At 47.5% G+C, this 27787-nt stretch overlaps 1 protein-coding gene across 4 annotated transcripts in view; it reads right to left on the minus strand.

Annotated features, from left to right (window-relative positions):
* armc3 (armadillo repeat containing 3) overlaps positions 1-27787 on the minus strand; it is a 303201-nt gene that overhangs the window by 44168 nt on the left and 231246 nt on the right. For all 4 annotated transcript variants that reach the window (XM_085987770.1, XM_085987769.1, XM_085987767.1 and 1 more), the window contains exons 13-14: positions 27317-27485; positions 9247-9347 (exon numbers count right to left, since the gene is read on the minus strand). In XM_085987770.1, the coding sequence (XP_085843896.1) occupies positions 9247-9347; positions 27317-27485 (270 nt within the window). The remainder of the gene's footprint in view (positions 1-9246; positions 9348-27316; positions 27486-27787) is intronic.

Genomic DNA, 27787 nt, shown 5'->3' on the forward strand with positions numbered 1-27787 from the left:
CCCATAGATCCTTCCTATCCATTCTATCGAGGCCCCTCATAATTTTATACACCTCAATAAGGTCTCCCCGCAGCCTCCTCTGTTCCAAAGAAAACAAACCCAGCCTATCCAATCTTTCCTCATAGCTAAAATTCTCCAGTCCAGGCAACATCCTTGTAAATCTCCTCTGTACCCTCTCCAGTGCAATCACATCTTTCCTGTAATGTGGTGACCAGAACTACACGCAGTACTCTAGCTGAGGCCTAACTAGTGTTTTATACAGTTTAAGCATAGCCCCCCTGCTCTTGTATTCTATGCCTCGGCTAATAAAGGCAAGTATTCCGTATGCCTTCTTAACTACCTTATTTACTTGGCCTGCTAGCTTCGGAGATCTGTGGACCTGCACTCCAAGGTCCATTTGTTCCTCTACACTTCTCAGTGTCCTACCATTTAATGTGCATTCCCTTGCCTTGTAAGCACTCTCCAAATGCATTACCTCACACTTCTCCGGATTGAATTCCATTTGCCACTGTTCCGCCCACCTGACCAGTTCATTGATATCTTCCTGCAGTCTACAGCTTTCTTCTTCATTATCAACCACACAGCCGATTTTAGTATCATTGGCAAACTTCTTAATCATACCCCCTACATTCAAGTCTAAATCATTGATATATTCCACAAAAAGCAAGCGACCTAGTACTGAGCCCTACGGAACCCCACTGGAAACAGCCTTCTAGCCACAAACACACCCATCAACCATTACCCTTTGCTTCCTGTCTCTGAGCCAATTTTGGATCCAACTTGCCACTTTGCCCTGGATCCTGTGGGCTTTCACTTTCGTGACCAGTCTGCCATGTGGGACCTTATCAAAAGCCTTGCTAAAATCCATATACACTACATCAAACGCACTACCCTCATTGACCCTCTTTGTTACCTCCTCAAAAAATTCAATCAAGCTAGTTAGACACGACCTTCCCTTAACAAATCCATGCTGACTGTCCTTGATTAATCCATGTCTTTCTAAATGAAGATTTATCCTGTCCCTCTGAACTTTTTCCAATAATTTTCCCACCACCAAGGTTAGGCTGGCTGGCCTGTAATTACTTGGTCTATCCCTTTTTCCCTTTTTAAACAAAGGTACAACATTAGCAGTCCTCCAGTCCTCCAGCACCAAACCTGTAGCCAGAGAGGATTGGAAAATGATGGTCAGAGCCTCTGCTATTTCCTCTTTTGTTTCTCTTAACAGCCTGGGATACATTTCATCCGAGCCTGGGGATTTATCCACTTTCAAAGCTTCTAAGCCCCTTAATATTTCATTGAGAAAGCATACTGATATTGAGTTACTTATTCCTAACTCCAAATCATTAATGTAAATTATGAATAACAGCGGTCCAGCAGTGATCATGGTGGAACACTGCTTTCTACCTTCCTCCAATCTGAATAACTACCCTTTACCCCTACTTTCTGTTTTCTATTTATAGCCAATTTGCTATCCATTCAGCTATTTGTCCCTGACTTCACATGCCCTAACCTTTGTCATGTGTCTACTGTATGGTACCTTATCAAAGGCCTTTTGAAAATCCAAGTATATGATATCTACTGCATTACCCTTGTCTACTCTTTCCATTACCTCTTCAAAGAATTTTATCAGGTTAGTTAAGCATGACTTAGCCTTTCGGATTCCATGTTGACTATTTTTTATTATATTTTCTGTTTCTAGATGCACTTCTTTCTTTTAGTATAGATTTCAGTATCTTTCCCATCACTGACGTTATGCTGACATCTATAGTTCCCAGGTTTTGTTCTATCACCCTTTTTGTATATAGAAAGAAAGACTTGCGTTTATATAGCACCTTTCATGACCACCGGACATCTCAAAGCACTCTACAGCCAATGAAGTACTTTTGAAGTGTAATCACTGTTGTAATGTAGGAAACGCAGCAGCCAATTTGCGCACAGCAAGCTCCCACAAACAGCAATGTGATAATAACCAGATAACTGTTTTTTGTTATGTTGATTGAGGGATACATATTGGCCAGGACACCGGGGATAACTCCCCTGCTCTTCTTCGAAATAGTGCCATGGGATCTTTTACATCCACCTGAGGGAGCAGACAGGGCCTTGGTTTAACGTCTCATTCGAAAGACGGCACCTCCGACAGTGAAGCACTCCCTCAGCACTGCACTGGAGTGTCAGCCTAGATTTTTGTGTTCAAGTCCCTAGAGTGGAACTTGAACCCACAACCTTATGACTCAGAGGAGAGAGTGCTACCCACTGAGCCACAGCTGACACATAGAAACAACATTAGCTGTCTGCCAGTCCTCTGACACTACCCCCTCTTTTATGTAATTTTTGTATATATAAACTAGTGCCTCTGCTATCTCCTCCCTAGTTTCTGTGCGTATGCATGGGTGCATATCATCCGGACCTGGGGTTTTAGCCTCTTTAGTTTTGCTACTTTGTCAATTATTTTCTCCCTTTCTATCCCAACTGCATTGATATTCTTTTTACATTCATCCTCTAGTAAAGTGTTGACTTTGTTACCTTCTTTAGTAAAAACTGAGACGAAGTAGTTATTCAATACACCTGCCATTTCTGTCATTACCTGTGAGTTTATCTTGCTCATCCTTTAGCGGCCCTATCCCTACTTTAGTTTTCCTTTTGTTATTTATGTGTGAAGAGAACATTTTATTATTTCTTTTTATATTTCTTGATAATTTGATTTAGTAATTTCTCTTTGCCTTCCTGATGCTTTTTTTTAACTTCTCTCCTCAGTTCTTTGTATTCCCTTTTGTCCCCCCCAGCTTTAGTATCTAAGTACTTCTTATATGTCTTTTTCTTTAGATTCATTGGCCTAGAAATTCAGTTGGTTGCGCCAGCCGTTAGCGCCTTAGGAGGAGTAGATGTCGGGCGCTAGGCGGCTAGTGCCCGGGCGCAGCGCGATCTGCGCCTCGCCCCAACTTCACTAGAGATTTAGCGGCGGCGCAAAGTCTTTGCGCGCGCAGATCATGACGTCATTTCCTCGTGCAACGCCCTTTGTGCACCCCCAGCCGGAACTTCAGTGGCGACGCCCCATTGTGCGCCTGGCGCCCCTAGCGACTGTTAGAGTGGAACGGTGCTCAGCCGATGCGGGGCGCGGGGGGCGCAAATTAAAGGGCACTCCTCCTGCACTATAAAAGGCTGCCATTTCGCAGCACTCCTTCTTGAGAAACGGATCTTTGGAGAGAGACCAAGGTAGATAGCTTTCTGCTTTGGCCCAACACTCGGACAGGTACTTCTGGCTTCAGGCCACAGCTTTCCACTAGTCTTTGCCTTCATTGACATCTCATTGTTTGCCAGCATATTATGGGGGCTGCAATGGGTGGCAACGCTGGCTTTCTCAATTACATCCAAAGGGCTCACAGACGCCGTGAGAGAGTGGCAGCCCTGGCTAGACGGAGAGGGGGCAACAGGTGTCGGGAAAGGAGGCCTTACCCACCCAGGGTATACCGCCAGCAGTTCTCCTATCTCAACACGTCTGAGGAGCAGTGTGTTCGGAGGCTGCGATTCAGAAGGGACGTGGTCACAGAGATCTGCCAGCTGCTTGGCGGTGATCTGCAGCCACAGCTGAGGTGCAGGACGTCTCTGTCGGTGGCAGTGAAGGTGACGGTGGCTCTCAACTTCTATGCCACCAGCTCCTTCCAATCCGCTACTGGGGACATTGCCAACATCTCCCAGTTCGCCGTGCATTGCTGCATCCGCCAGGTGACCAATGCCCTTTTCAAAAGGAGACGTCAGTTCATCTCCTTCTCCATGGCCCTTGCCAAGCAGCAACAGCGTGCAATGGGCTTTGCAGCATTCACGGGCTTCCCCATGGTGCAGGGCGCCATTGACTGCACGCATGTGGCTTTGCGGGCACCTCTGGAGAATGCCGAGGATTACCGCAACCGGAAGGGCTACCATTCGCTGAACGTCCAGCTGGTGTGTGACCACAGGCAGCTCATCCTAGCTGTCAATGCCCGCTTTCCAGGCAGCAGCCACGATGCCTTCATCCTGCGACAGACTTCTGTGGCAGACATGTTCCAGGCACAGCCTCACCCACGAGGATGGCTTATCGGGGACAAAGGCTATCCTTTGTGTACCTGGCTGATGACCCCGCTCCGTGCGCCCAGCACCCCTGCTGCAGAGGGATACAACGAGAGCCATCAAGCGACCAGGAACATCATCGAACAAACAATCGGCGTCCTGAAGCAACGGTTCCGCTGTCTGGATCGTTCCGGTGGAGCCCTACAATATTCGCCGGAGCGAGTCTCCCATTTCGTGGTCGTTTGCTGCATGCTGCACAACCTGGCTATCCGCAGGACTCCGCCACTGCCACCAGAGATTGGAGGACCACCTCAGGAGGAGGAGGAGGAGGAGGAGGAGGAGGACCAGCACAGGAGGGAGGCAGAAAGTGCAAGGGCCGCCCGTCGCCGACCATGCACAGTGCAATTTAACAACAATAATTTATTGAAAACCTCTGCCCTTCCCACATTACATGCTCATGTGGAGAAGCCCCCTCCAAAAACACAAAACTACCAGTCTCGGCCTTACAAAAAGAAAGACACCAGTCTCGGCCTTACAAAAACACAACTGCACCAGTCTCGGCCTTACAAAAAGAAAGAAAGACACCAGTCTCGGCCTTACAAAAACACAACAGGCATTTGAGCATACCTTCTACTTTTTGCCCTGCAAGGGCGATGCCTTTCGCATCCTTGCCTGGCCCCTGCCCGCCCTGCAGCTCCTCCTCAATCGGAGCCCAGTGGCTGCAGCAAGGCTGGGGGAAGGCTGCTGAGGGGCAGATGGCGTGACGGCAGATGCCCTTGGGGGTCGGCCTGCACCAGCTCTGGCCTTGGAGTGGCCGGCTGCTGACTGCTCCAACTCTGGCTGGGCGGCAGCAGTCTGTCCAGCGGCTCGTGGCAGCTGCAATGGCGGAGTGGCAGTGTCGGCTGCAGGAATGGTGCCAACCTGGCAGATCGCAGGTGCTCGCTGGTCGCCTGATACAGTGGCACTCGCACGGGCCAGCACTGCAGCATGCGCAGCAAACAGCTGAAGGACAGACTGCTGGGCTGCTGCTGCGCGGTGGGTGCCCTAGCGATGCCTGGCTGATCCAGCGAGGGTGGCAGCAGTTAGTGCCCGTGTGGCCCTGGTCTGTGTCCGCATGACACCAGCCAGTGAATGGACGGCACGACTGAGCACTTGGCTAGAAGCCGACTGTGCTGCCGCGAAGTCCTGCAGACTCCTGGCCTGTGCTGCACTGAATTGTTCCAGACTCCTGGCCTGTGCTGCACTGAATTGTTGCAGACTCCTGGCCTGTGCTGCTCCGAATTGCTGCACACTCCTTGACAGAGACTCTATGGAGTCAGGCATCCTTGCCACTGCAGCCATGAGCTCAGTGTGCCTGCGCTCAGCCTGGACGGCCATTTCCTCTAGGAGGCGCACCTCCTCTGCGCTGACCGTCGCAGGACTGGAGGCCGCACTCACCCTCTGGGGAGAAGTCCGCCGAGCTTCCCCACCCCTCCCGCGTTGCTGCAGGCCGCTGGGCCCCGGAGCTTCACTCTCCTCCGACCCTTCCCCCCGGCTCCCCTCCAGGGAAGACGTGTCCCCTACATCGCCATGGGCTGGCACGGCTGAGGGTGGTACTGATGGGCCGGCTTCCTCTTCCTCCTCCTCTAATTTGGAAGCGCTGACAGTGGCAGCTTGAGGGCCCGCCGCCTCACCTGGCGATTCACCATCTGAAAGCAGGAAGACACAAGAGTAGCTTTAGAGTGAGGACAGGGCGGCAGCGAGGGAGGCATGAGTGCTGCCATTCACCGCATTGGTCAGACAGTGGCAAAGGATGCTGATCTCATGCGCAAGTGGAACGAGAGAGGTCCAAAAGGTGATGCCCTTACCATTGGTGCCCAGAACAGGGTCGGCATCTCCACTGGCGACGGGGCCAATCAGCCGGCCTGCCATGATGCGCGCCACACGCTGGTCGAGGTCGGAGAGCTCTTTGAGGTCAGGACGGCCTCCCCCGGTCTCAGTTCGGTTGCGCCGGTTGTGCGTCACCTTGGCCTGCAAGAGAAAGGATGGCCTCTAAGTACAGTGTGTAGCCCTGATCTTGTCTGCACTGCCTCCCATGGTCGAATAGCTTGTACAGTGTGTAGCCCTGATCTTGTCTGCAATGCCTCCCATGGTCGAATAGCTTGTACAGTGTGTAGCCCTGATCTTGTCTGCACTGCCTCCCATGGTCGAATAGCTTGTACAGTGTGTAGCCCTGATCTTGTCTGCAATGCCTCCCATGGTCGAATAGCTTGTACAGTGTGTAAAGTGCTGAATGTGCAAGTGATTTTCATGCCAGTCCCATAGCTGCTGGATGAGGGCTGGCCATTAGGGCTTTCAGGTCCCTTTGCCCATAAAGTGAGGTGCACATGCAAGGATGAGGAGGACACTGGAAAGGGTACTCACCCTGACAACCCGAGTGAGGTCGTTGAACTTCTTCCGGCATTGCACAGGAGTCCTGGCAACCACGCTGTTGGAAGACACCCTGTTGGAGACCTCCCTCCAGGCTTTCCGGTAGGCGCTGGGCAGCGGCCTCTTGCCACCTTCTGGGAACAGAACATGGCGCCTGCACTCCACTCTGCCAACCAGCAGCCTCCGGTCACCGTCGCTGAAGCGCTGCGCTCTCTCCCTGGCCTTCTCCATAGCCCTGGGCGTTGTGCAGGTGAAGCTGAAGTGGTCAGGCCTAGGTTGAGGGCTGCAGTGTGCAGGGCGTGGTAGGCAAACAAATCCACCCTCCCCCTTTAAGAGCTGACCGGCGCCAGAGTGTCTGCCGTCAATCAAGAACTCGCCGCACCGGCGCTGCGCCCGGCCTCGGGGGTATCGCTCAGCACCGCCGGCTTAGCGCCTAAAGATAGTCGTGCATCGCCTGTTTTAGCGCAGCAGCAACCTCTTGGGGCGATGCGACTGAATATCGGCGAAGGGGGCGCGACTTTGCGCCGGGCGCAAACTTTAGCGGCCGCCCGACTTTACCGCCCCAAAAGTGGCTATACTGAATTTCTAGGCCATAGTTCCCTTTAGATCTTTATTCAACCACGGTGCCCCATAAGTAGCTTGCTTGTTTTTGGCTTTTAGTGGAATACTTTTCTCTTTAACTCTATTGATTACCCTTTTAAAGGTTCCCCACTGTTTTTCTGTCTCTTTGTTTTTCAAGATTTTCTCCCAGTTTACCTTCATTTCCACCCTCATTTCCTCATAATTTGCTATTTTCCAATCTATTACCTAAGTCACTCTTGATCCTAATGAACCATACTATGTTATGATCCCTACTATTAAGATACACTCCTACTCTTACTTTGCCTATCTGTTCTGGTTCATTATCCACTACAAGATCCAGCAGTGATTCTATTTTTGTTAGACTTCTTAGTACCAAGTGAGAAAGGAGTCCTGTATACACTTTGGTCTGCGGTGTGGTTTAATACCAGCATCTGATTCTGTACAGAAGTTGTCTCAATACTTTCAATGTTCTTTAATGAAGAGGCTCATGAAAGGTGTAACAAGGACTGTTCAACCTTTGTCCTGTTGACTATTGAGGTCAATGGGGAAGGTGATGTACTGCCGAACAGGGCATCAGTGACCTGCTTAATGCAGCTGTGTACTGCAGACTGGGTGATGTGGCCTGTAGCTGACTGGAGGTGGCAAAGAAATTAAAGCCTGTAGTGACATTGATACCCACTGGCAAAACATGCCCCTCTGGTGCAGGTTGCTGAGGTCTGGAGAAGTGCAGCCTTCTGAGGCACTGCTCTCCAGGTAGTTCCAAGAAACTAACTGTTGGCTGTGCATCTTGTGTGCTGGGTATGGCTGGCTACGAGCAGACCTTCCACCTGTTGTCTTCTGATAAACACAGCTGCTGGTTGCTGAAGTTGCTGCTGCTCCTCTTCCTTCAAGTTACAGCTGAGTGCCCCTTTAAATGCAGCTTCAGTGGCTCTGAGACACCAATCCATTAGGTTTTACTGGCGGGTCCAGCTTGGTGCCACTTCTGCAATTTTTAGTTCAAATGGCGTCGGGGTTCTAATTGTATCATAGGATCCCATTTTTAATTATTCATGAGGCCTCCGCCTGGCTGTGGTAAGCGCCTCTCCCTAATCAAAAAACTGCGTGGTTAAAATGGCGGCAGACAGAAGCGCATTGTGAATGCGACCAGAAGCACGCAATCATCATTTTAACCACCTGCTTTGCCCCTTTCCTGCCGGGCGGTTAAAATCAAGGCCTAGAAATTCAGTGGGCTGCGCCACCCGTTAGCGCCCTAAGAGGGCACTTAGTGGGTTTTATGCCACTGGCCACGCCTCCCGCTAAATTTAGCGGGATGCTAATGGCGGTGCTAGCCGTTAGTGCTGCGCCGCTACCGATGACGTCATCGGTGTGCGCAGCGCTCCGCTACCACCCCGATCACGAAATTTAGTAGTGCCCCCTGCTTTAACGCCGGTCACAATTTGCGACCGGCTCAGGGGGGCCTACCTGCGGCGGTAGAGGCGCTGAGGTGCGGGGCGGCCATTTTTTTTGCTGGCCGCCTGCCAACACCTCTCCGCGCCGCCGTCCCCGGCCTCCTAAGCCCCCCCCTAGCGGAGTGCCGGCTTTGTCCCAAGAGCCCAGCACTTCTCCTCGGTGCCAGGCTCTTTTGCCGGCATTTGCGCTCTTCGAGCGTGCTGCAGCAGGCCTTTCCCCTTTAAGAAGGGGAGGAAGGCCTGCAGTACCGCAGCGCGCCGTGCCGCAGCGTGTGGCGCTGCGGCACGTTGCGCTGCGAACTTCAGTTGCAGCGCCCCAAGAGGGATGCGGGACGCCTCGAGTAGCGCCGCGCTTCCCTCTGGAGCGCGCAAACTGAATTTGCGGCGGGTGGCCGCGACTTCTTCCGGGGCGCTACTTCCGGCGCCCTGGTGAGGCTGGCGCCCCCCAGTGAATTTCTAGACCTAAGATTCTATCTGGCAACTTCACAAATGGGATCCATAGTTAAAACTTCCCATTCATGATATCACTGCAGTGAAATTTAATGTTATATATGGGTGGTGGGGTGGGGGGGGGGGGGGGGGGGGCGGCGGGGGGAGGTGGAATTCTGCACTGAATGTCTCCTCACCAGCAATTGGTGTGAATGCTAAAAAATGTAAAACTTAGACCACCATCGTGGTTTCCAACTGACCCCCTTTATCATTCTAAATATTAAGTAACAATTTGATCTTTGAAGTGGGAGTACTAAAATTAAATTTAACTTACCCATCTGTTCTTTTTGCATTAATTAGCAGTATTGGCCGGTGCTGGTTCAATTCCTCATTACTGAGTTCTTCGAGAGTCAAGACCTTCTGGTCTGCTTTTACCTATAAAAATAAACTTTACAGTCAACTCAACCTCTGTGAGCAGTTGTACTGCAGCTTCTGGTTTTTTTTTACGCCCTTAAAAAATGTTCTAGCAAATTGACTTGAAGATCCTCAACCTTGTTTCCAAATATCTCCACAAATGCTCCACACTTTCTTTGGGAAACATTCTCTAGCCATAAATCTCAGGCTAAACCATTATTCTGAATTTCTGGTTGTTCCCGTCTCCTCTCTTCCATCAGAAGCTGATCCTTAAGCCATTATGGCCTTTGCCCTCTGGAACTTTCTCCCTAAGCCACTTTGTCATCTTAATTCTCTCCCTTTCTTCAACAGCCTACTAACTCTAACCATGCCTTCAAAGTCCCTCACCCATTTACTACGTGCTTAGTTAGATGGGCAGCACGGTGGCATAGTGGTTAGCACTGTTGCCTCACAGCGCCAGAGACCCGGGTTCGAATCCAGCCTCGGGCGACTGTGTGTGGAGTTTGCACATTCTCCCTGTGTTTGCGTGGGTTTTCTCCGGGTGCTCCGGTTTCCTCCCACAGTCCAAAGATGTGCGGGTTAGGTTGATTGGCTATGATAAATTGACCCTTAGTGTTAGGGGGATTAAATACGTGGGGTTACAGGGATAGGGTGGGATATGTGTTGGTGTAGGGGTTACGGGGATCGGGTGGGATATGTGTCGGTGCAGGCTCGATGGGCCGAAATGGCCTCTATCTGCACTGTGGGGTTTCTGTGATTCTGTGATCTGTGTGATTTATCCACCTCTCCCCTCCCATCTTCAAAAGAACTATGACATTTTATTTTATGTGAGGAGCACTACAGAAGACCAAGTTGTTCTTGCTTAAAATGATGTGCACACTATTCTGCAGTATATAGAGGCATCATAATGAATACTGATGAGTTGTACTAATATTGGTGTACACCCCAATATATGCAAAGAACAATTTTTTTGATTACATTATATTAGTGAAGTCTTCCAAATGCACACATTAGATGCAATATTTAAGTAGAAGAAATAATTTATTTATTGCAATTGGCATGAATAAATTAAATGGAGCAAAACTCACTGTGTAAAAGAGTACCATGTCACTATTCTGCTTGCAGATGTACAAGATACTGCCTGTGGTGCTTTGACATTCACGGGTAGTACTCTGGATTGGGGATCAGGTTCTCAGAACTGGATGCTGGATCCAGAATACACAGAATATCCGTCACGGGATTTGAGAGCTCTGAATGACAATATCCCAACAAAGTGGAGGAAAATTGTTGGTTTTACATTAGTATAATGAACAAATTGATGGAGAACCAATCTGCTCAACTAACTGTGCCCAACCAAATTGCATAATAGCATATTACCATGTCACTTTGCAATCGGTTATTCCCAGATTGCACACTGGCATGGACATTGTCATCTGCATGATGCATCAAGTGCATACTCTCCTCAAGCAGGCTCTAGGTTTCTGATGGCTGACGTGCTTTATGGTGTGCGGTTGCAAACCCTTTGGCTTGCACAATGTAATCCAGAGAAAGCTGTATAGAGGATCTGTCTATGATGAATGCTGCCTCTATCCTTTATCATGCTATAAACTATTTCTGTGCTGTATTTGTTCATGTGGAACTGTAGCTAGACTAATCTACTTGGATTTTTCTAAAATAGAGCCATAGCCATTGTTTCTGTCAAGATTTTCCTTTCTCATGAGAGCCTGCGGGTAGAGTAAATACACAATGCTGGATAGGCGGCAGACATGTGCTAATTATCTATGATTGCTACAGTCAGCAAAGGAGTGTCAGACAACATGAAATTCTGATAAGGCTTTGTTTCAGGTCTGAACTAGATAAATGACTCATCAGACAGCATACATTTCCCATCCATCCAATTTCCCATCCATCCAGGTGATAGAAATAATTGATTGCTGAGCAGTTGAAAAAGGATTTGGCCTATTGGGAAAAGCCAGCTTTTGATTTTAGATGTCAGGCACTGTTTGGACAAGGCATATCTACTGCAGCACTCCATTGTAGTTCATACCATCCAATCATATTTCCATAATGGTTAGACAGAACTCCATGGGGGAAATGGTGTGTAGAATAATCAGAGGCCATTTAAGAACACAATTTGTAGCTTGGCCTGAAATATATGGTCTAGGAGCATGGTTTTTCCCACCTTTTGGGAGGTCAGGAATATATGGTAGACATCTTGTACTATTTCCAGTTTCCTCAGCCCACCTGCTGCTGAAATACCTTTGTTACCTCCAGAGGCAACTATTCCGATGCTCTCTGGGCTGGCCCCCCACCTTCCACAAATTTCAGCTCATCCAAGACTCTGCGGCCCGTATACTAACTCGCATCAAGTCCTGTTCACCCCCGTGCTCGCTGACCTACATTGGCTCCTGGTCTGGCAACACCTCAAATTTAAAATTCTCACCCTTGTGTGTAAATCCCTCAGGTGCCTCGCCCCTCCTATCTCTGTAACCCCCTCCATCTCTCCGAGATCTCTGCGCTCCTCCAATTCTGGCCTCTTGCGCACACACAATTTCCATCGCCCCGCTCTGTCGTGCTTACAGCTGCCTAGGCCCTAAGTTCTGGAATTCCCTCCCGAAAGCTCTCTACCTCTCCTCCTTTAAGACACACCTTAAGACCTACCTCTTTGAAAAAGCTTTTGGTCACCTGTCCTAATATCTCTTTATGTGGCTCGGTGTCAAATTTTTATTTGATAATGCTCCTGTGAAGTTCCTTGGCATGTTTTACTATGCTGAAGGTGCTGTGTTCTGCTAGCTTTTCTGTTCACTCACCCTATGAGTATTATCGCTGCCAAGGCCCGTTGAAAAATAAGTGGGGAGATGCAAATGAGGACAGGATGACTGACGTAAGAAAACTACTAGGCACTTGGTCTAAAGCGTTAAACAAAGCTTTAATCAACTGTTTTACAACATGGAGGTCTAGTTGTGTCCTTCACTAGTTCCTGTTAAGAATGTCCTGCGCAAGCTGGGCCCGTGCCCGAGTATTTATACTCTCCCTGGACAGCGCCACCCATAGGCCACTCAGTATTATTTCATAAGTCTTTCTTTCATGAATGACTGATTCATGTCACTTTGTATCCCTCTTCACAGTAGAGGAAGTAGAGAAAGAGTCAATGACTATGTGACATCATCTGTGGGATTTCCTGTAAGCTCGCCCTTTCCAACATTCAGTTCAAAGGAGTGGAATAAAAGGGTGAAGAACCATTGCCAGGTCTCCACCCCATTTACGAGCTTCTGGACTTTCTTGTACAGTGTTTGTTCTGCAGCAGGTACAAGCAAAGGGCAGCCATACTTGTGAGGCAGAAGAGGACATAATCTTGCCTCCCATCTCACTGACCTCCCCAATGCTGGTAGAGCACCCATTTTGAGTGTTAGTCAGTAGAAGTGGGCCTTAGGCCTTGCACCCAGCCTCTCTGCAATTGGACGATCAGAAATGGGCAGGGAATATAAAGATGGAGCTCAGAAAAAGTTATGTACCTTTCTTTTATGTAGCTTGCTGCCAGTGACAATTGCCACTGCTGCGGATTTTGTTTCTAGCCTGTGCTCCGGGAGTATCTGGCCATAGGGGGGAGAGGGGCGGTAATGACCTGAACCAGTAAAATCCAGAAGCCCAGACATAGAGGGAGAGGAAAACTAGCCCTTTTTGTATATTAGTCAGTTTATGAAATACAAATATCTCTTTGGCACAAATATTGTTACAAACCACAGGAGGGAAAATACTTGGATAGATTATGGTATCCAAAAATGTCAATAAAGTTTGTAAAATGCCATAGAAATGGAAATGATCAAAGCCTGGCAATGATTAACAACAGCATGGTGGGCAAAGACTCAGTGCTGCACCATTCTGAGTTCTTTTCCGCCCATGCTTGCCATATCTGCACTGGCTTTAGGGTGTGGGGAATGGGGATAGACTATCCAGATCTTAGGCTTCAAGTAGGAAGCATCCAATTAAGCACACAGCAGAAGAGACAAGAAGCAAGTCTATGTAGCAGCAGAGGAGCAGGAACAAGCTGGCTGACAGGCTCACAACATCTATGTGTTGAGGCGGAAGACGTGGGTATGGTTCTTAATGAATACTTTGCATCTGGCTTCACAAAAGAGAGGGACGATGCAAACATTGTAGTTAAGGAGGAGGAGTTTGAAATATTAGATGAGATAAACATGGTGAGAGAGGAAATATTAAGGGGTTTAGCATCTTTGAAAGTAGATAAATCATCCAGCCCGGATGAAATGTATCCCAGGCTTTTAAGAGGAGCGAGAGGAAATAGTGGAGGATCTGACTACCATTTTCCAATCCTCTCTGGCTACAGGTGTGGTGCCGGAGGACTGCTAAGGTAGTACCGTTATTTAAAAAGGAACAGACCAAGTAATCACAGGCCAGTCAGTCTAACCTCGATGGTGGGCAAATTATTGAAAAAAATTCAGAGGCACAGTATTATTCATCATTTAGAAAGGCACGGATTAATCAAGGACAGTCCACGTGGATTTCTTAAGGGAAGGTCGTGTCTGACGAACTTGACTGAATTTTTTAGGATGTAAGAAGGGGGTTCGATGATAGTAGCGCGTTTCATGTAGTCTACATGGATTTTAGCAAGGCTTTTGACAAGGTCCTACATGGCTACATGGTTAGAAAAGTAAATGCCCATGGGATCCAAGGGAAAGTGGCAAGTTGGATCCAAAATTGGCTCAGTGGCAAGAAGCAAAGGGTAATGGTCAACGGAGGTTTTTGTGATTGGAAAGCTGTTTCCAGTGGGGTTCCACAGGGCTCAGTACTAGGTCGCTTGCTTTTTGTGGTATATATCAATGATTTAGACTTCAATGTAGGGGGCATGATTAAGAAGTTTGTAGATGATACAAAAATTGGCCGCGTAGTTGATAGTGAGGAAGAAAGCTGTAGACTGCAGGAAGATATCAATGGACAAGTCAGGTGAGCAGAAAAGTGGCAAATAGAATTCAATCTGGAGAGGTGTGAGGTATTGCATTTGAGGAGGGCTAACAAGGCAAGGGAATACACAATAAATGGTAGGATACAGAGGAACAGAGGGGCCTTGGAGTACATGTCCACAGATCCTTGAAGATAGCAGGACAGGTAGATAAGGTGGTTAAGAAGGCATATGGGATGCTTTCCTTTATTAGCCAAGGCATAGAATATAAGAGCAGGGAGGTATTGCTTGAACTGTATAAAACACTAGTTAAACCACAGCTAGAGTACTACGTACAGTTCTCGTCACCATATTACAGGGAAGATGTGACTGCACTAGAGAGGGTACAGAGAAGATTTACGAGGATGTTGCCAGCACTGGAGAATTTTAGCTATGAGGAAAGATTTGATAGGCTGGTGTTTTCTTTGGAACAGAGGAGGCTGAGGGGAGATTTAATTGAGGTGTATAAAATTATGAGTGGCCTAGAGTGGATTGGAAGGACCTATTTCCCTTAGCAGAGAGGTCAATAACCAGGAGGTGTAGATTTAAAGTAATTGGTAGAAGGATTAGAGGGGAGTTGAGGAGAACTTTTTTTTACGCAGAGGGTGGTGGGAGTCTGGAACTCACTGCTTGAAAGGGTGGTAGAGGCAGAAACCCTCATCGCATTTAAAAAGTACTTGGATATGCACTTGAAGTGCCGTAACCTACAGGGCTACAGACCAAGAGCTGAAAAGTGGGATTAGGCTGGATAGCTCTTTGTCGGCTGGCACAGACACGATGGGCTGAATGGCTTCCTTCTGTGCCATAAATTTCTGTGGTTCTATGATTCACTCAAGGCTACCCACAGCTGCTGAGTTCCAAGATTGGTGCCATTCAGGGCCTGTGTATAAAAGAACTCTGCTTTTCTGACCACTATCAATTCTAAAAATTCGTGGCCGCCACAAGAGATGCCGGTGTCATCGTGGCCTCGGGTTAATGGCCACTGAAAATGGATGAAGTGCTACTAGTGAAAAATTTGCGCTGGGGGCTGAAGATTTTTATCCCAGCGCTAACTTACCATGTAATGCCTTCCTGGTGGCGTTAGTGCAGGCATGGGAGTCAAAGTTCCTGTCCAAGGAGTGGCATTTCAGCTTCCAATAGCTTCTGGAAGTGAGGCAATAGAGTTTGCTAGGCATTGTGGGAAATTAAAAGGGCAATGTCTTCTGAACTAATAAAAATAAAGTGAAAAAAGGCAGTTATCAGCCCTTACTGCTTTTCAAAAAAAATTAAAATTAAAAAGAAATCCCAAATGGGAGTCTTCAGCTCTTAAAGCTGAATTCCAAAAAATGGAAAAGTGCTTCAGCACTAACACAAATAGCTCAGCAAGTTAGGGAAGGGGCACCCAGGGTCTCGCAACTCAGCACTCCAGCTTTGTGCAGGGGGTCAACACTGCAAGAGAGGTCCTCTACCCACAGGGGCCAGGAGGCCCTCCAGAAAGAACGATGTGGGACCACATCACCGAGGTTGTCACTGCCAGCAGTGTTTCCCCCACCACGTGGCTCCAGCGCCAAAGAAGCTTCATGACCTCAGACCACTGGTCAAGGTCAGTGAATGCATCTTCAAAAGCCGTCTCCTACCAACTGCACCACTAGCCTCACACACAGCTTAATGCACTGCTTAATGCCCCCCATCACTCACCTACCAACAAACTGTACCAATCACGAGGCACATCTCCTATTCCTAGTCTCACCTCACCCCCTTGGAGGAGAAGGTGCAGGCCATTCTTTGCAGGGCATAGCTGAGCCCTTGACCAGCAGCAGGGCAGAATGGATACAAGATGCTGGTATCCTCATACGTTAGCCTCCTTCTGGCATGCACCTCTTCCTTTCCGCCCTCCCCTCACCACAACTCCATCCTTGAGCCTTCCTCATTTCACACACCCAAGAAATGCAGCCTGTCCAGCCAGTGGATGACCAAGAAGAGCGAGAGGAGAGTGAAGAAGAAGAAGAAACACCATCACTCAATTTGAGACTCCCAGCCACCAGTTCCTCAAGGTCAGCCAACAAGGCCATTTGCAGTGTCCCCCATTGAAAGTCAGCAGCCTTCCACCAGTCAATGCCTCAGCCACTGGGATAGCACTGCGTGGGATAGGCAAAGGCACACACATGACAGTCACTAAGAGAATGCATAAGGGTGATGAGTTGATTTCTTGATGCCATGTTGGATGGATAGATACACAAAGTTGGATTGGAAAGTTTCCTTTGTGGTGGCTTTTATTTCAGCATCGTGGCCAAGAGGACGCTGTGATGATCAGTAACAGAGGGAAGGGAAGGTGTGGGGTTAATGTTGAAAGGGGAATTGGGGTTGTGGTCACTGGTACCGTAGGCGGATGATTCCATCCCAGATATCCTGGCCAGAAAGGGTTTGTCTGGTTGTATCCTTCCTTCTGCTTCCTCCTCTTCTGCCTCCTCCACTTCTGTTTCCCCCTCTTCTGCTTCCCCCCTGCTTCCCTCTGCGAGCGGATGCTGTAAATCTGAAATGACAGCATAAAATGCTGCAAATACTCAGCAGGTCAGGTAGCATCTTTTCCTGAGACGTGAACTCTGTTTCTCTCTCCACAGATGTTGCATGACCTGCTGAGTATTTGCAGCATTTTCTGTCTTCTCAGAGGCCTTCCTTTACTATTCATGGCCTTGCAAGCGTCCAGCAGCACTCCGTACACACTTAAAAAACATTTAACATCTACTGCAGCAAGCCACTACTTCAATAAAATCAAAAAATCCCAGTCCAAAAGCTTAAATCCAAACTTACCTGAAAGATGTGTGTGTCCCCTTATGAGGTGCTGACAGTGCCTCTGTCAATCTGCTGCACGCTAGGTTTACATGGCGAGTTTAGGTCCCAGCGCTGAATTCAGCACAAAGGTCCAAGTTAGCCGTGGTGACATTAAATTGGCATGTGACGTCACCTCTCCCTCATTTTAATTTGTAGGCTGATGGATCTTACCGGCAGCACTACTGAGCCTGGGAAAATGGAGGGCGTCGTGGGACCCGCTACCAGCTGGTGAAAGAGTGGTGGCTGCTCTCTTTTCACTGTTTTTTGTCAGTAACGGGTGGCGGAAAGTCCCTGAATTTTTAGCCCATAGAGAGTCATCAGAGAGTGTACAATACGCCCTGCAAGATGTGACAGGACAGAGGAGCACACTATAATATGCTTATAGTGATCTTGCCATATTTCTGTTTGTTGCAGGCCAAGGTGACATACATCAGGGCGCAAGGTGACATCCCATCCAGGAATGGGTGGTGCTACATCTGTGAGAATCAATTGCCCCCTTAGAAACAGCAGATGCTGAAATATGTTGGACAGAATACCCTGACTCCAGTTGAACCCACCCAAGTTGGGGAGCTGTCAGCCACAGACAGATATGTATATGTGCTGCAATGGAGCCGGAAAAGAGGACAGTAGTTCAATCTTCAAATACATGCCAGCTCCTATGCATCAATTGTAGTGCTATGCCTGCAAGTATATTGCAGCCAGTTATGTTGCATTAAATAGCAAACAGCCTAGTTAATTAAAAACATTTCCTTGTGCTTTCTCAACAGATGAAGGCAATCCAAGTGAGCACAGGAAGTCTGGAGTGACAGTACTCTCTGAACATCACAGCCACCTTCACTGTCCCTTCCTTTGAGCACATCCAATAGTCCTAGTAGAATAAGCACCTCACTTTCATCAGAAGAGCACAATTAATCAGTCATGGTAGCAATGCTTACGGTCAGGGGATGCATCCAGACAACCTTCAGAAAGGGAAGTTTTCAGAAGTCCAATTCACCTGCTGCCACTCCTGTATTACTGTATTACAAAGGGATGCAAATCTCTGTTCAGATCCATTAGAAGAGAGGATGCTGAAATATACTATGGGTATTTTAAAAAAATCATTCAACTCCATGGTGCATTTTAAATGGTACCTAGGTGGTATGGAATGCAGGACATAACTGTAGTTCAACTGACTAGAAGCATGGAGTAAGGGCTCTCACAGATGAATGCTTGTATCATGCAAATTGCAATCTCAATCTCTGAGGGAATAACTACAATGTACGTAAGCACATACAGCCACTCTGGGTGCTTTGGGTGTCTGAGTGCAGGAAGCTGTCAAGGCCAACTTTTGACACTTTGGGGGAAAAGAGTGGAGCTTCAGAGAAGGAATGCAGGACTCAATCAACCTCAGAGGTCCTTTCTGATTCACGCCCAACCACTGTCTGAGGCCCTGTCCTCTGGTTTGCAATACAGTGCCTGCATACAGGATGCAACAGTTGATCCTTTTTCTCACAAGACTGTAGTTCAGCATTTAGATAAATGACGTGGACTCAGAAATTGGAGGTATGGTGCTGCAATTTGCAGATGATGCCAAATTGGGGGCTATAGCTAAAAATGCGAAGGACTGCACCAAAATACAGGCTTGCAGAGTGGGTGGATAAATGGCAAATGAAATTCAATATAGTGAAGAGTGAGGCGGTTCATTTTGGTAGGAGGAATAAGGAGGCCACTTATTCCTTGGAAGGTATATTCAAGAAAGAGTTGGATATATTTCTTAAGGCTAAAGGGATCAAGGGATATGGGGAGAAGGCAGGTACTGAATTTGGATGATCAGCCATGATCTCATTGAATGGCGGAGCAGGCTCGAAGGGCCGAATGGCCTACTCCTGCTCCTATCTTCTATGTATCTATGTATGTATAAAACTAAATGGGGTAGAGGAGCAAAGAGATCTGTGAATACAGATATTTAAATCACTAAAAGTAGGCCATAAAGAGTGAAAACAAAGTACTGGGGTTCATTTCTAGAGGAATACAATACAAAAGCAGGGAATCTATATCGAATCTTGGTTAGACCACACTTGGCATACCATGCGCTATTCTGGTCTCCACGCTACAAAAAGTTTATTAAAAGCACTAGAGAAAGTGCAGGAAAGATTTACAAGGATGTTACCAAAATTGAGAGGATGCAACTAACAGGAAAGATTGAGTAGGGTGGGGCTCTTTTCTCTGGAAAAGAAAAGACTAAGTGGAGACTTAATAGAGGTCTTTAAAATTATGAAAGGGTTAAATAAGGTGGATGTCGAGCAACTGTTTCCACTTGTGGGTGAGTCCAGAACAAAGGGACATAAATATAAAATATCCAGTAACGGATCAAATAAATAATTTAGGAGAAATTTCTTTACACAGACAATGGTGAGAATGTAGAATTGCTGCCACATGGAGTGGATGAAGCAGATAGCACTGCTGCATTTAAGGGGAGGCTTGATGCATAGATGAAGGATAGAGGGATACAGAGTCAGGGTGGGTAGAGGAAATTAAAGTGGGAGGAGGCTTGTGTGGAGTATAAACACTGGCATAGACCAGTTGGGCTGACTGCCCTGTTTCTGTGCTGTAGGTTAGGTATTCTGCAGCGAGTGTCTCACCTCCTGACTCCCCAAAGCCTTTCTACCATCTACAAGGCACAAGTAAGGAGTGTGATGGAATACTCTCCACTTGCCTGGATGCGTGCAGCTGCAACAACACTCAAGAAGCTCGACACCATCCAGGACAAAGCAGCCCATTTGATTGGCGCCCCATCCACCACCTTAAACATTCACTCCCTCCACCACCAGCGTATCGTGGCTGCAGTGTGTACCGTCTACAAGATGCACTGCAGCAACTCACCAAGGCTTCTTCAACAGCACCTCCCAAACCCACAACCTCTTCCACCTAGAAGGACAAGGGCAGCAGGCGCATGGGAACGCCATCACCTCCAAGTTCCCCTCCAAGTCACACACCATCCTGACTTAGAAGTATGTCGCCGATCCTTCATCGTCGCTGGGTCAAAATCCTGGAACTTCCTACCTAACAGCAATGTGGGAGTACCTTCAGCACACGGAGTGCAGCGGTTCAAGAAGGCGGCTCACCACCACCTTCTCAAGGGCAACTAGGGATGGGCAATAAATACTGGTCTTGCCAGCGACGCCCAGATCCCATAAGCGAATAAAAAAAGATTCTATGGACGACTCTTTTGAAATTAGAGGTATAAATGAGTATCTGGTTTGCACAGCTCTGAACCCATGCAAGAAGAAACAACAAAATCTCTAGTCAGCCCTGAGACCTGAGCCCTGAGCAGGGCTTTTAGGGCTATTTGCATATAGAGGCATGTTCTGCATGCTGATCAAGTGTGATAATATGGAACATGCAATACAAGTTTAATATCTTGCACCCATTTTTTGTGATGTGCCCCTCAAGTAATCCATGCAATGGAACAATTGATTCAAGACTCCAAAAACAGTGCTTACTGAGTACACTGGCTTCAGTGTGGGTCTCATTGTAGCACGACTCAACCCAGTTGGTTATCACACCAAATGGCAACATCAGGCATGGTCAAAGATGAAACTCAGAATCCACTAGTAGCCATCCATTCAGCTAATCATCTCCTTGAAACTTACATAGAAACAGAGAAGATAGGAGCAGCAGTAGGCCATTCGGCCCCTCGAGCCTGCTCCGCCATTCAATGAGATCATGGCTGATCATCCAAACTCAGTACCCTGTCCCTGCCTTCTCCCCATACCCCTTGATCCCTTTAGCCTTAAGAAATATATCTAACTCCTTCTTGAATATATTTAATGAATTGGCCTCAACTGCCTTTTGTGGTAGAGAATTCCACAGGTTCACCACTCTTTGGGTGAAGAAATTCCTCCTCATCTCAGTCCTAAATGGCTTACCCCTATCCTTAGACTGTGACCCCTGGTTCTGGACTCCCCCGCCATCGGGAACATCCTTCCTGCATCTAGTCTGTCTAGTCCTGTTAGAATTTTATAAGTTTCAATGAGATCCCCTCTCATTCTTCTAAACTCCAGCGAGTATAAGCCCAATCGACCCACTCTCTCCTCATATGTCATTCCTGCCATTCCAGGTATCAGTCTGGTGAATCTTTGCTGCACTCCCTCCATGGCAAGAACATCCTTCCTCAGATAAGGTGATCAAAACTGCACACAATACTCAAGGTGAGGTCTCACCAAGACCTGTACAACTGCAGCAAGACATCCTTGTTCCTGTACTCGAACCCTCTCGCTACGAAGGCCAACATACCATTTGCCTTCTTAACCGCCTGCTGCACCTGCATGCTTATCTTCAGCGACTGGTGCACAAGGACACCCAGGTCTCATTGCATTTCCCCTTCTCCCAATCTATTGCCATTCAGATAATAATCTGCATTCCTGTTTTTGACACCAAAGTGGATAACCTCGCATTTATCCACACTATACTGCATCTGCCATGCATCTGCCCAATCACCCAACCTGTCCAAATCATACTGGAGTTTCTCGGCATCCTCCTCACAACACACACGCCCACCCAGCTTTGTGTCGTCTGCAAACTTGGAGATATTACATCTAGTTCCCTCGTCTAGATCATTAATATATATTGTGAATAGCTGGGGTCCTGGGACCAATCCCTGTGGTACCCCACTAGTCACTGCCTGCCACGCGGAAAAAGAGCCGTTTATTCCAACTCTTTGCTTCCTGTCTGCCAAGGAGTTATCTATCCAAGTCAGTACCTTGCCCCAATCCCATGTGCCTTAACTTTACACGCTAATCTCTTATGCGGGACCTTATCGAAAGCCTTCTGAAAGTCCAAGTACACCACATCCACTGCTTCTCCCTTATCTATTCTACCAGTTACATCCTCAAAAAATTCCAGTAGATTAGTCAAGCAGAATTTACCTTTTGTAAATCCATGTTGACTTTGTCCGATCCTGTCACTGTTTTCCAAGTGCTTTGCTATTACATCTTTTATAATGGACTCTAGCATTTTCCCCACTACCGATGTCAGGCTTACCGGTCTATAATTCCCCGTTTTCTCTCTACCACCTTTTTTAAATAGTGGGGTAACATTAGCTACCCTCCAATCCATGGGGACTGTTCCAGAAACTATAGAATTTTGGAAGATGTCCAGCAATGCATCTACTATTTCTAGGGCCACTTCCTTAAGTACCCTAGGATGTAGATTATCAGGCCCTGGGGATTTATCGGCCTTCAATCCCCTCAATTTCCCTAACACCATTTCCCTACAAATACTGATTTCATTCAGTTCCTCCCTCTCATTAGACCCTATGTTCCCTGACATCTATGGGAGGTTATCTGTGTCCTCCTTTGTGAAGACAGAACCAAAGTATGCATTTAATTGGTCTGCCATTTCTTTGTTCCCCATTATAAATTCCCCTGATTCTGACTGCAAGGGACCTACGCTTGACTTCACCAATCTTTTTCTCTTCACATATCTATAGAAGCTTTTATAGTCAGTTTTTATGTTTCCTGCAAGCTTACTCTCATACTCTATTTCCCCCCTCTTAATTAATCCCTTTGTCCTCCTTTGCTGAATCCTAAACTGCTCCCAATCCTCAGGATTATTGCTTTTTCTGGCCAATTTGTATGAAACTGATCTTGAATGTTGGATTGCCGCAGGATGCAGGAGTCGTGGCACCTCACAGATAGCTGACAATATGGACAATGTTTAAGATGGTATCACAAACTACATATTAACTGAGTGATATTCTTTTCTATTTCCATACAGTTGGACATGGCTTGATGGAGTCCAAATATATATGCAATCAATTATGGGTTTGGGAAATGGCAATATCAAAGAAGCCTTACTGGCAGGATGTGTTCTGCTCAAGTATATGCACTGGCTGCGCTATAGCAGAGGTTCTGTGATTTTCTGGATTAATTGCTGCATAAAATAATGGCTCATAACAGCCTGATACTAAAATGACCCGAAAGCATAAATATTCAGTAATAAAAACAGGTCAGGCAGCATCTGTGGAGAGAGAAACAGAGTTAACGTTTCAGGTCGATGACCCTTCATCAGAACTGGAAAAAGTTGGAGATGGAACAATTTTTTAAGCACGTGCAGGGGCAGGGAAAGCGGGGAGGGGAGGAAAGAACAAAAGGGAAGGTCTGTGATAGGATGGAAGGCAGGAGAGATTAAGAGACAAAAAGGATGATGGTGCAAGACAAAAGGAGATGGTAATGGGACAAATTAAGAAACAAAAGATGGCTCTAGATGAAGTGTAAATGGCACTGGCAGCATGAAAGACAGCTGCCATGTGAGAGAGAGAGAAAAAAAATGGAAAAAAAAGATAGGAGCAGAGGTTATGATCTGAAATTGTTGAACTTGATGTTGAGTCCAGAAGGCTGTAAAGTGCCTAATCGAAAGATGAGGTGCTGTTCCTCGAGCTTACGTTGAGCTTCTTTGGAACAGTGTAAGAGGCCGAGGATGGTGAGGTCTGAGTGGGACTGGAGTGGAGAATGAAAGTGACAGGCGACCGGAAGCTCGGGGTCACTCTTACGGACTGAATGGAGGTGTTCTTCAAAGCAGTCACCCAATCTGCGTTTGGTCTCCCCAATGTAGAGGAGACCGCACCATGAGCAGAGAATACAGTATACTGAATTGCAAGAAGTACAAGTAAATCACTGTTTCACCTGGAAGGAGTGTTTGGGGTCCTGGACAGTAAAAGGGCACGTGTTGCATCTCCTGCGCTTGCACAGGAAGGTGCCGGGTGAAGGGGAAGCGGTGTTGGGGGTGATAGAGGAGTGGACCAGGGTGTCGCGGAGGGAGTGGTCCCTTCGGAATGCTGAAAGGGGAGGTGAGGGGAAGATATGTTTGGTGGTGGGATCACGCTGGAGGTGGCGGAAATGGCGGAGGTTGATCCGTTGAATGTGGAGGCTGGTGGGGTGAAAGGTGAGGACAAGGGGAACCCTATCGTGGTTCCGGGAGGGAGGGGAAGGGGTGAGAGCAGAAGTGCGGGAAATAGAATGGACACAGTCAAGGGCCATGTCAACCACAGTAGAGGGGAATCCTCGGTTGAGGAAAAAGGAAGACATGTCGGAAGCACTAGTATGGAAGGCGGCATCGTCAGAGCAGATACGGCAGAGACGAAGAAACTGGGAGAATGGGATAGAGTCCTTACAGGAAGCGGTGTAGGAAGAAGTGTAGTCCAGGTAGCTGTGGGAGTCAGTGGGCAGTGGTCACTGTAAGAGCAACAGGCAAAGCAATGCTCACTGTAGATTGCTCCTCTAGTTCTGGCAGCATGAGATGGCACATCTTACGGACCATCTTCCTGGATTTACTACAAGCATTGATAGGGTGTTTTGCAGTCATATCTAGGATATTGATCCTGAAGTGTCAGACACTCACTGATGGCAGGGACGTGGCAGGACTCACAAGTGCCAGGTAATGACCATTTCGAACAAGAGAGTGTCTAACCACCTCCCCTTGACATTCAATGGCATTACCATTGTCAAATTTCCCCATCATCAACATCCTGGGGATCACCACTGACCAGAAACTTAACTGGACCAGCCACATAAATACTGTGGCTGCAAGAGCAGGTCAGAGGCTGGGCATTCTGCAGCGAGTGACTCATCTCCTGACTCCCCAAAGTCTTTCCACCATCTACAAGGCACAAGTCAGGAGTGTGATGGAATACTTTCCATGTGCCTGGATGAGTGCAGCTCCAACAACACTAAGGTAGCGCAACACCATTCAGGACAAAGCAGCCCGCTTGATCGGTATCCCATCCCCCACCAGCGCAACGTGGCTGCAGTGAGTACCATCTATAAGATGCACTGTAGCAACTCACCAAGGCTTCTTCGACAGCAGCTCCCAAACCCACAAGCTCAACCACCTAGAAGGACAAGGACACCAGATGCATGGGAACACCATCATCTGCAAATTCCCCTCCAAGTTTATGGGATGTGGGCGTCGCTGGCAAGGCCAGCATTTATTGTCCATCCCTAATTGCCCTTGAGAAGGTGGTGGTGAGCCGCCTTCTTAAACTGCTGCAGTCCGTGTGGTGAAGGTACTCCCACAGTGCTGTTTGGGAGGGAGTTCCAGGATTTTGACCCAGCGACAATGAAGGATCGGCGATATACTTCTAAGTCAAGATGGTGTGTGACTTGGAGGGGAACTTGGAGGTGGTGGTGTTCCCATGCACTGCTGCCCTTGTCCTTCTAGGTGGAAGAGGTTGTGGGTTTGGGAGGTGCTGCCGAAGAAGCCTTGGTGGGTTGCTGCAGTGCATCTTGTGGATGGTACACACTGCAGCCACGGTACGCCAGTGATGGAGGGAGTGAATGTTTATTGTGGTGGATGGGGTGCCAATCAAGCGAGCTGCTTTGTCCTGAATGGCGTCGAGCTTCTTGAGTGTTGCTGGAGCTGCACTCATCCAGGCAAGTGGAGAGTATTCCATCACACTCCTGACTTGTGCCTTGTAAATGGTGGAAAGGCTTTGGGGAGTCAGGAGGTGAGACACTTGCCACAGAATACCCAGCCTCTGACCTGCTCTTGTTGCCTCAGTATTTATGTGGCTGGTCCAGTTAAGTTTCTGGTCAATGTTGACTGCCAGGGTGTTGATGGTGGGGGATTCGGCAATGGTAATGCCATTGAATGTCAAGGGGAGGCGGTTAGACTCTCGCTTGTTGGAGATAGTCATTGCCTGGCACTTCTATGGCGCGAATGTTACCTGACACTTAGCAGTTCAAGCCTGAACATCGTCCAAGTCTTGTTGCATGCGGGTATGGACTACTTCATCATCTGAGGAGTTGTGAATGGCGCTGAACACTGCGCAGTCATCAGCGAACATCCCCATTTCTGACCTTATGTTGGAGGGAAGGTCATTGATGAAACAGCTGGGCCTATGACACTGCCCTGAGGAACTCCTGCAGCGATGTCCTGGGGCTGAGATGATTGACCTTCAACCATCACAACCATCTTCCTTTGTGCTAGGTATGACACCAGCCAGTGAAGCATTTCCCCCCCAATTCCCATTGACTTCAGTTTTACTAGGGCTCCTTGATGCCAGACTCGGTCAAATGCTGCCTTGATGTCAAGGGCAGTCACTCTCACCTCACCTCTGAAATTCAGCTCCTTTGTCCATGTTTGGACCAAGGCTGTAATGAGGTCAGGAGCCGAGTGGTCTTGGTGGAACCCAAACTGGGCATCAGTGAGCAGGTTATTGGTAAGTGCCGCTTGATAGCACTGTCGATGACACCTTCCATCACTTTGCTGATGATTGAGAGTAGACTGATGGGGCGGTAATTGGCCAGGTTGGATTTGTCCTGCTTTTTGTGGATAGCCGGGACGTTGTTGGGCCCCATAGTCTTTGCTGTATCCAGTGCGCTCAGCCGTTTCTTGATATCACGTGGAGTGAATCGAATTGGCTGAAGACTGGCTTCTATGATGGCGAGGACCTCAGGTGGAGGCCGATATGGATCATCCACTCGGCACTTCTGGCTGAAGATGGTTGCAAACGCTTCAGCCTCGTCTTTTGCACTCACGTGCTGGGCTCCACCATCATTGAGGATGGGGATATTCTTGGAAATTTATCACCATTCCTTCATTGTCGCTAGGTCAAAATCCTGGAACTCCCTCTCCAACAGCACTGTGGGAGTACCTTCACCACACGGACACTCAAGAAGGCGACTCACTACCACCTTCTCAAGGGCAATTAGGGATGGGCAATAAATACTGGTCTTGCCAGCAATGCCTACATCTCTTGAATGAATAAAAAAAAGTCAGTGTTCTTTGTAGTTTGTACTTCCTTTCAGCTGTCTGCTTTCTGCATCTTTGCACTAAATACAAACATTGGCAATGCTGCTCATTCTGTAAACCTTGCAACATTACTGCATTTATGTTATTTTAAGTCCAGTTAAATAAAGGGCGGGCAGGCAATCACTGGTCATGTTAATACAGATCAGGACATGATCCAGTTGGCAGCAACAACTTTACAACAAACTTTGTAACAATTAATATTAAAATGACTTTAACTGCTAAAGCTCTTTCTCCAGTTTGACATCAGAGAACTCAGATTCTGACATGCAGTTGTAGTTGCTGCTGCCAATTTAAGTTTTGCTATCTTCTACTGGGTTTACCTATGAACTAACCTCAAGTCACAGCAGAGAACAGGGCCCTAGGTCACTTATTTTTCATTGAATTAGTTGTTTATTAGCTCAAAGCGAGATAGATAATTAAAATTTACCCGGCCAGGATCATAGAAACCATCTGTGATGATATCGCTGGATGACAAGTAGCCAGTCAGAGTATATTTGAGAGTTGCGTTATGGTCAAGCAGTCTGTTCACAGCTGCATCACTAAAATGATTCTGGTAACGTGAGGACTGGTTTATCTCTTGCAGGATTTCCAAAGCTCTGTGCAGTAAAATGAAATATAAAAAGAGATTACCTACTTAGAAAGCAAACTGGAAGACTGGGTGACACGTTGGTTATGAAAGTTGTCCTTTCACCTATTGTACTGGACTTTCAGCCAAAAATAAACATAGTTGAAAACAGTTTGAGAAGCCTCTTGGATGGATGTTAAGGGTTCCAAGTAAACTGAATTTGGGAAGTCCAATCCAAGTTAGTGGATGATGTGAGTTCTTTCTTCAAACTCAACAAAGTCAATACCACCTCATGAGACTCACTCAATGGCTGAACAGGAATGTTGGAAATGA

Source organism: Somniosus microcephalus, chromosome 5 (assembly GCF_052327205.1).
Source record: "Somniosus microcephalus isolate GS21.2 chromosome 5, FLI_Smic_1.0, whole genome shotgun sequence".
Lineage (NCBI taxonomy): Eukaryota > Metazoa > Chordata > Chondrichthyes > Squaliformes > Somniosidae > Somniosus > Somniosus microcephalus.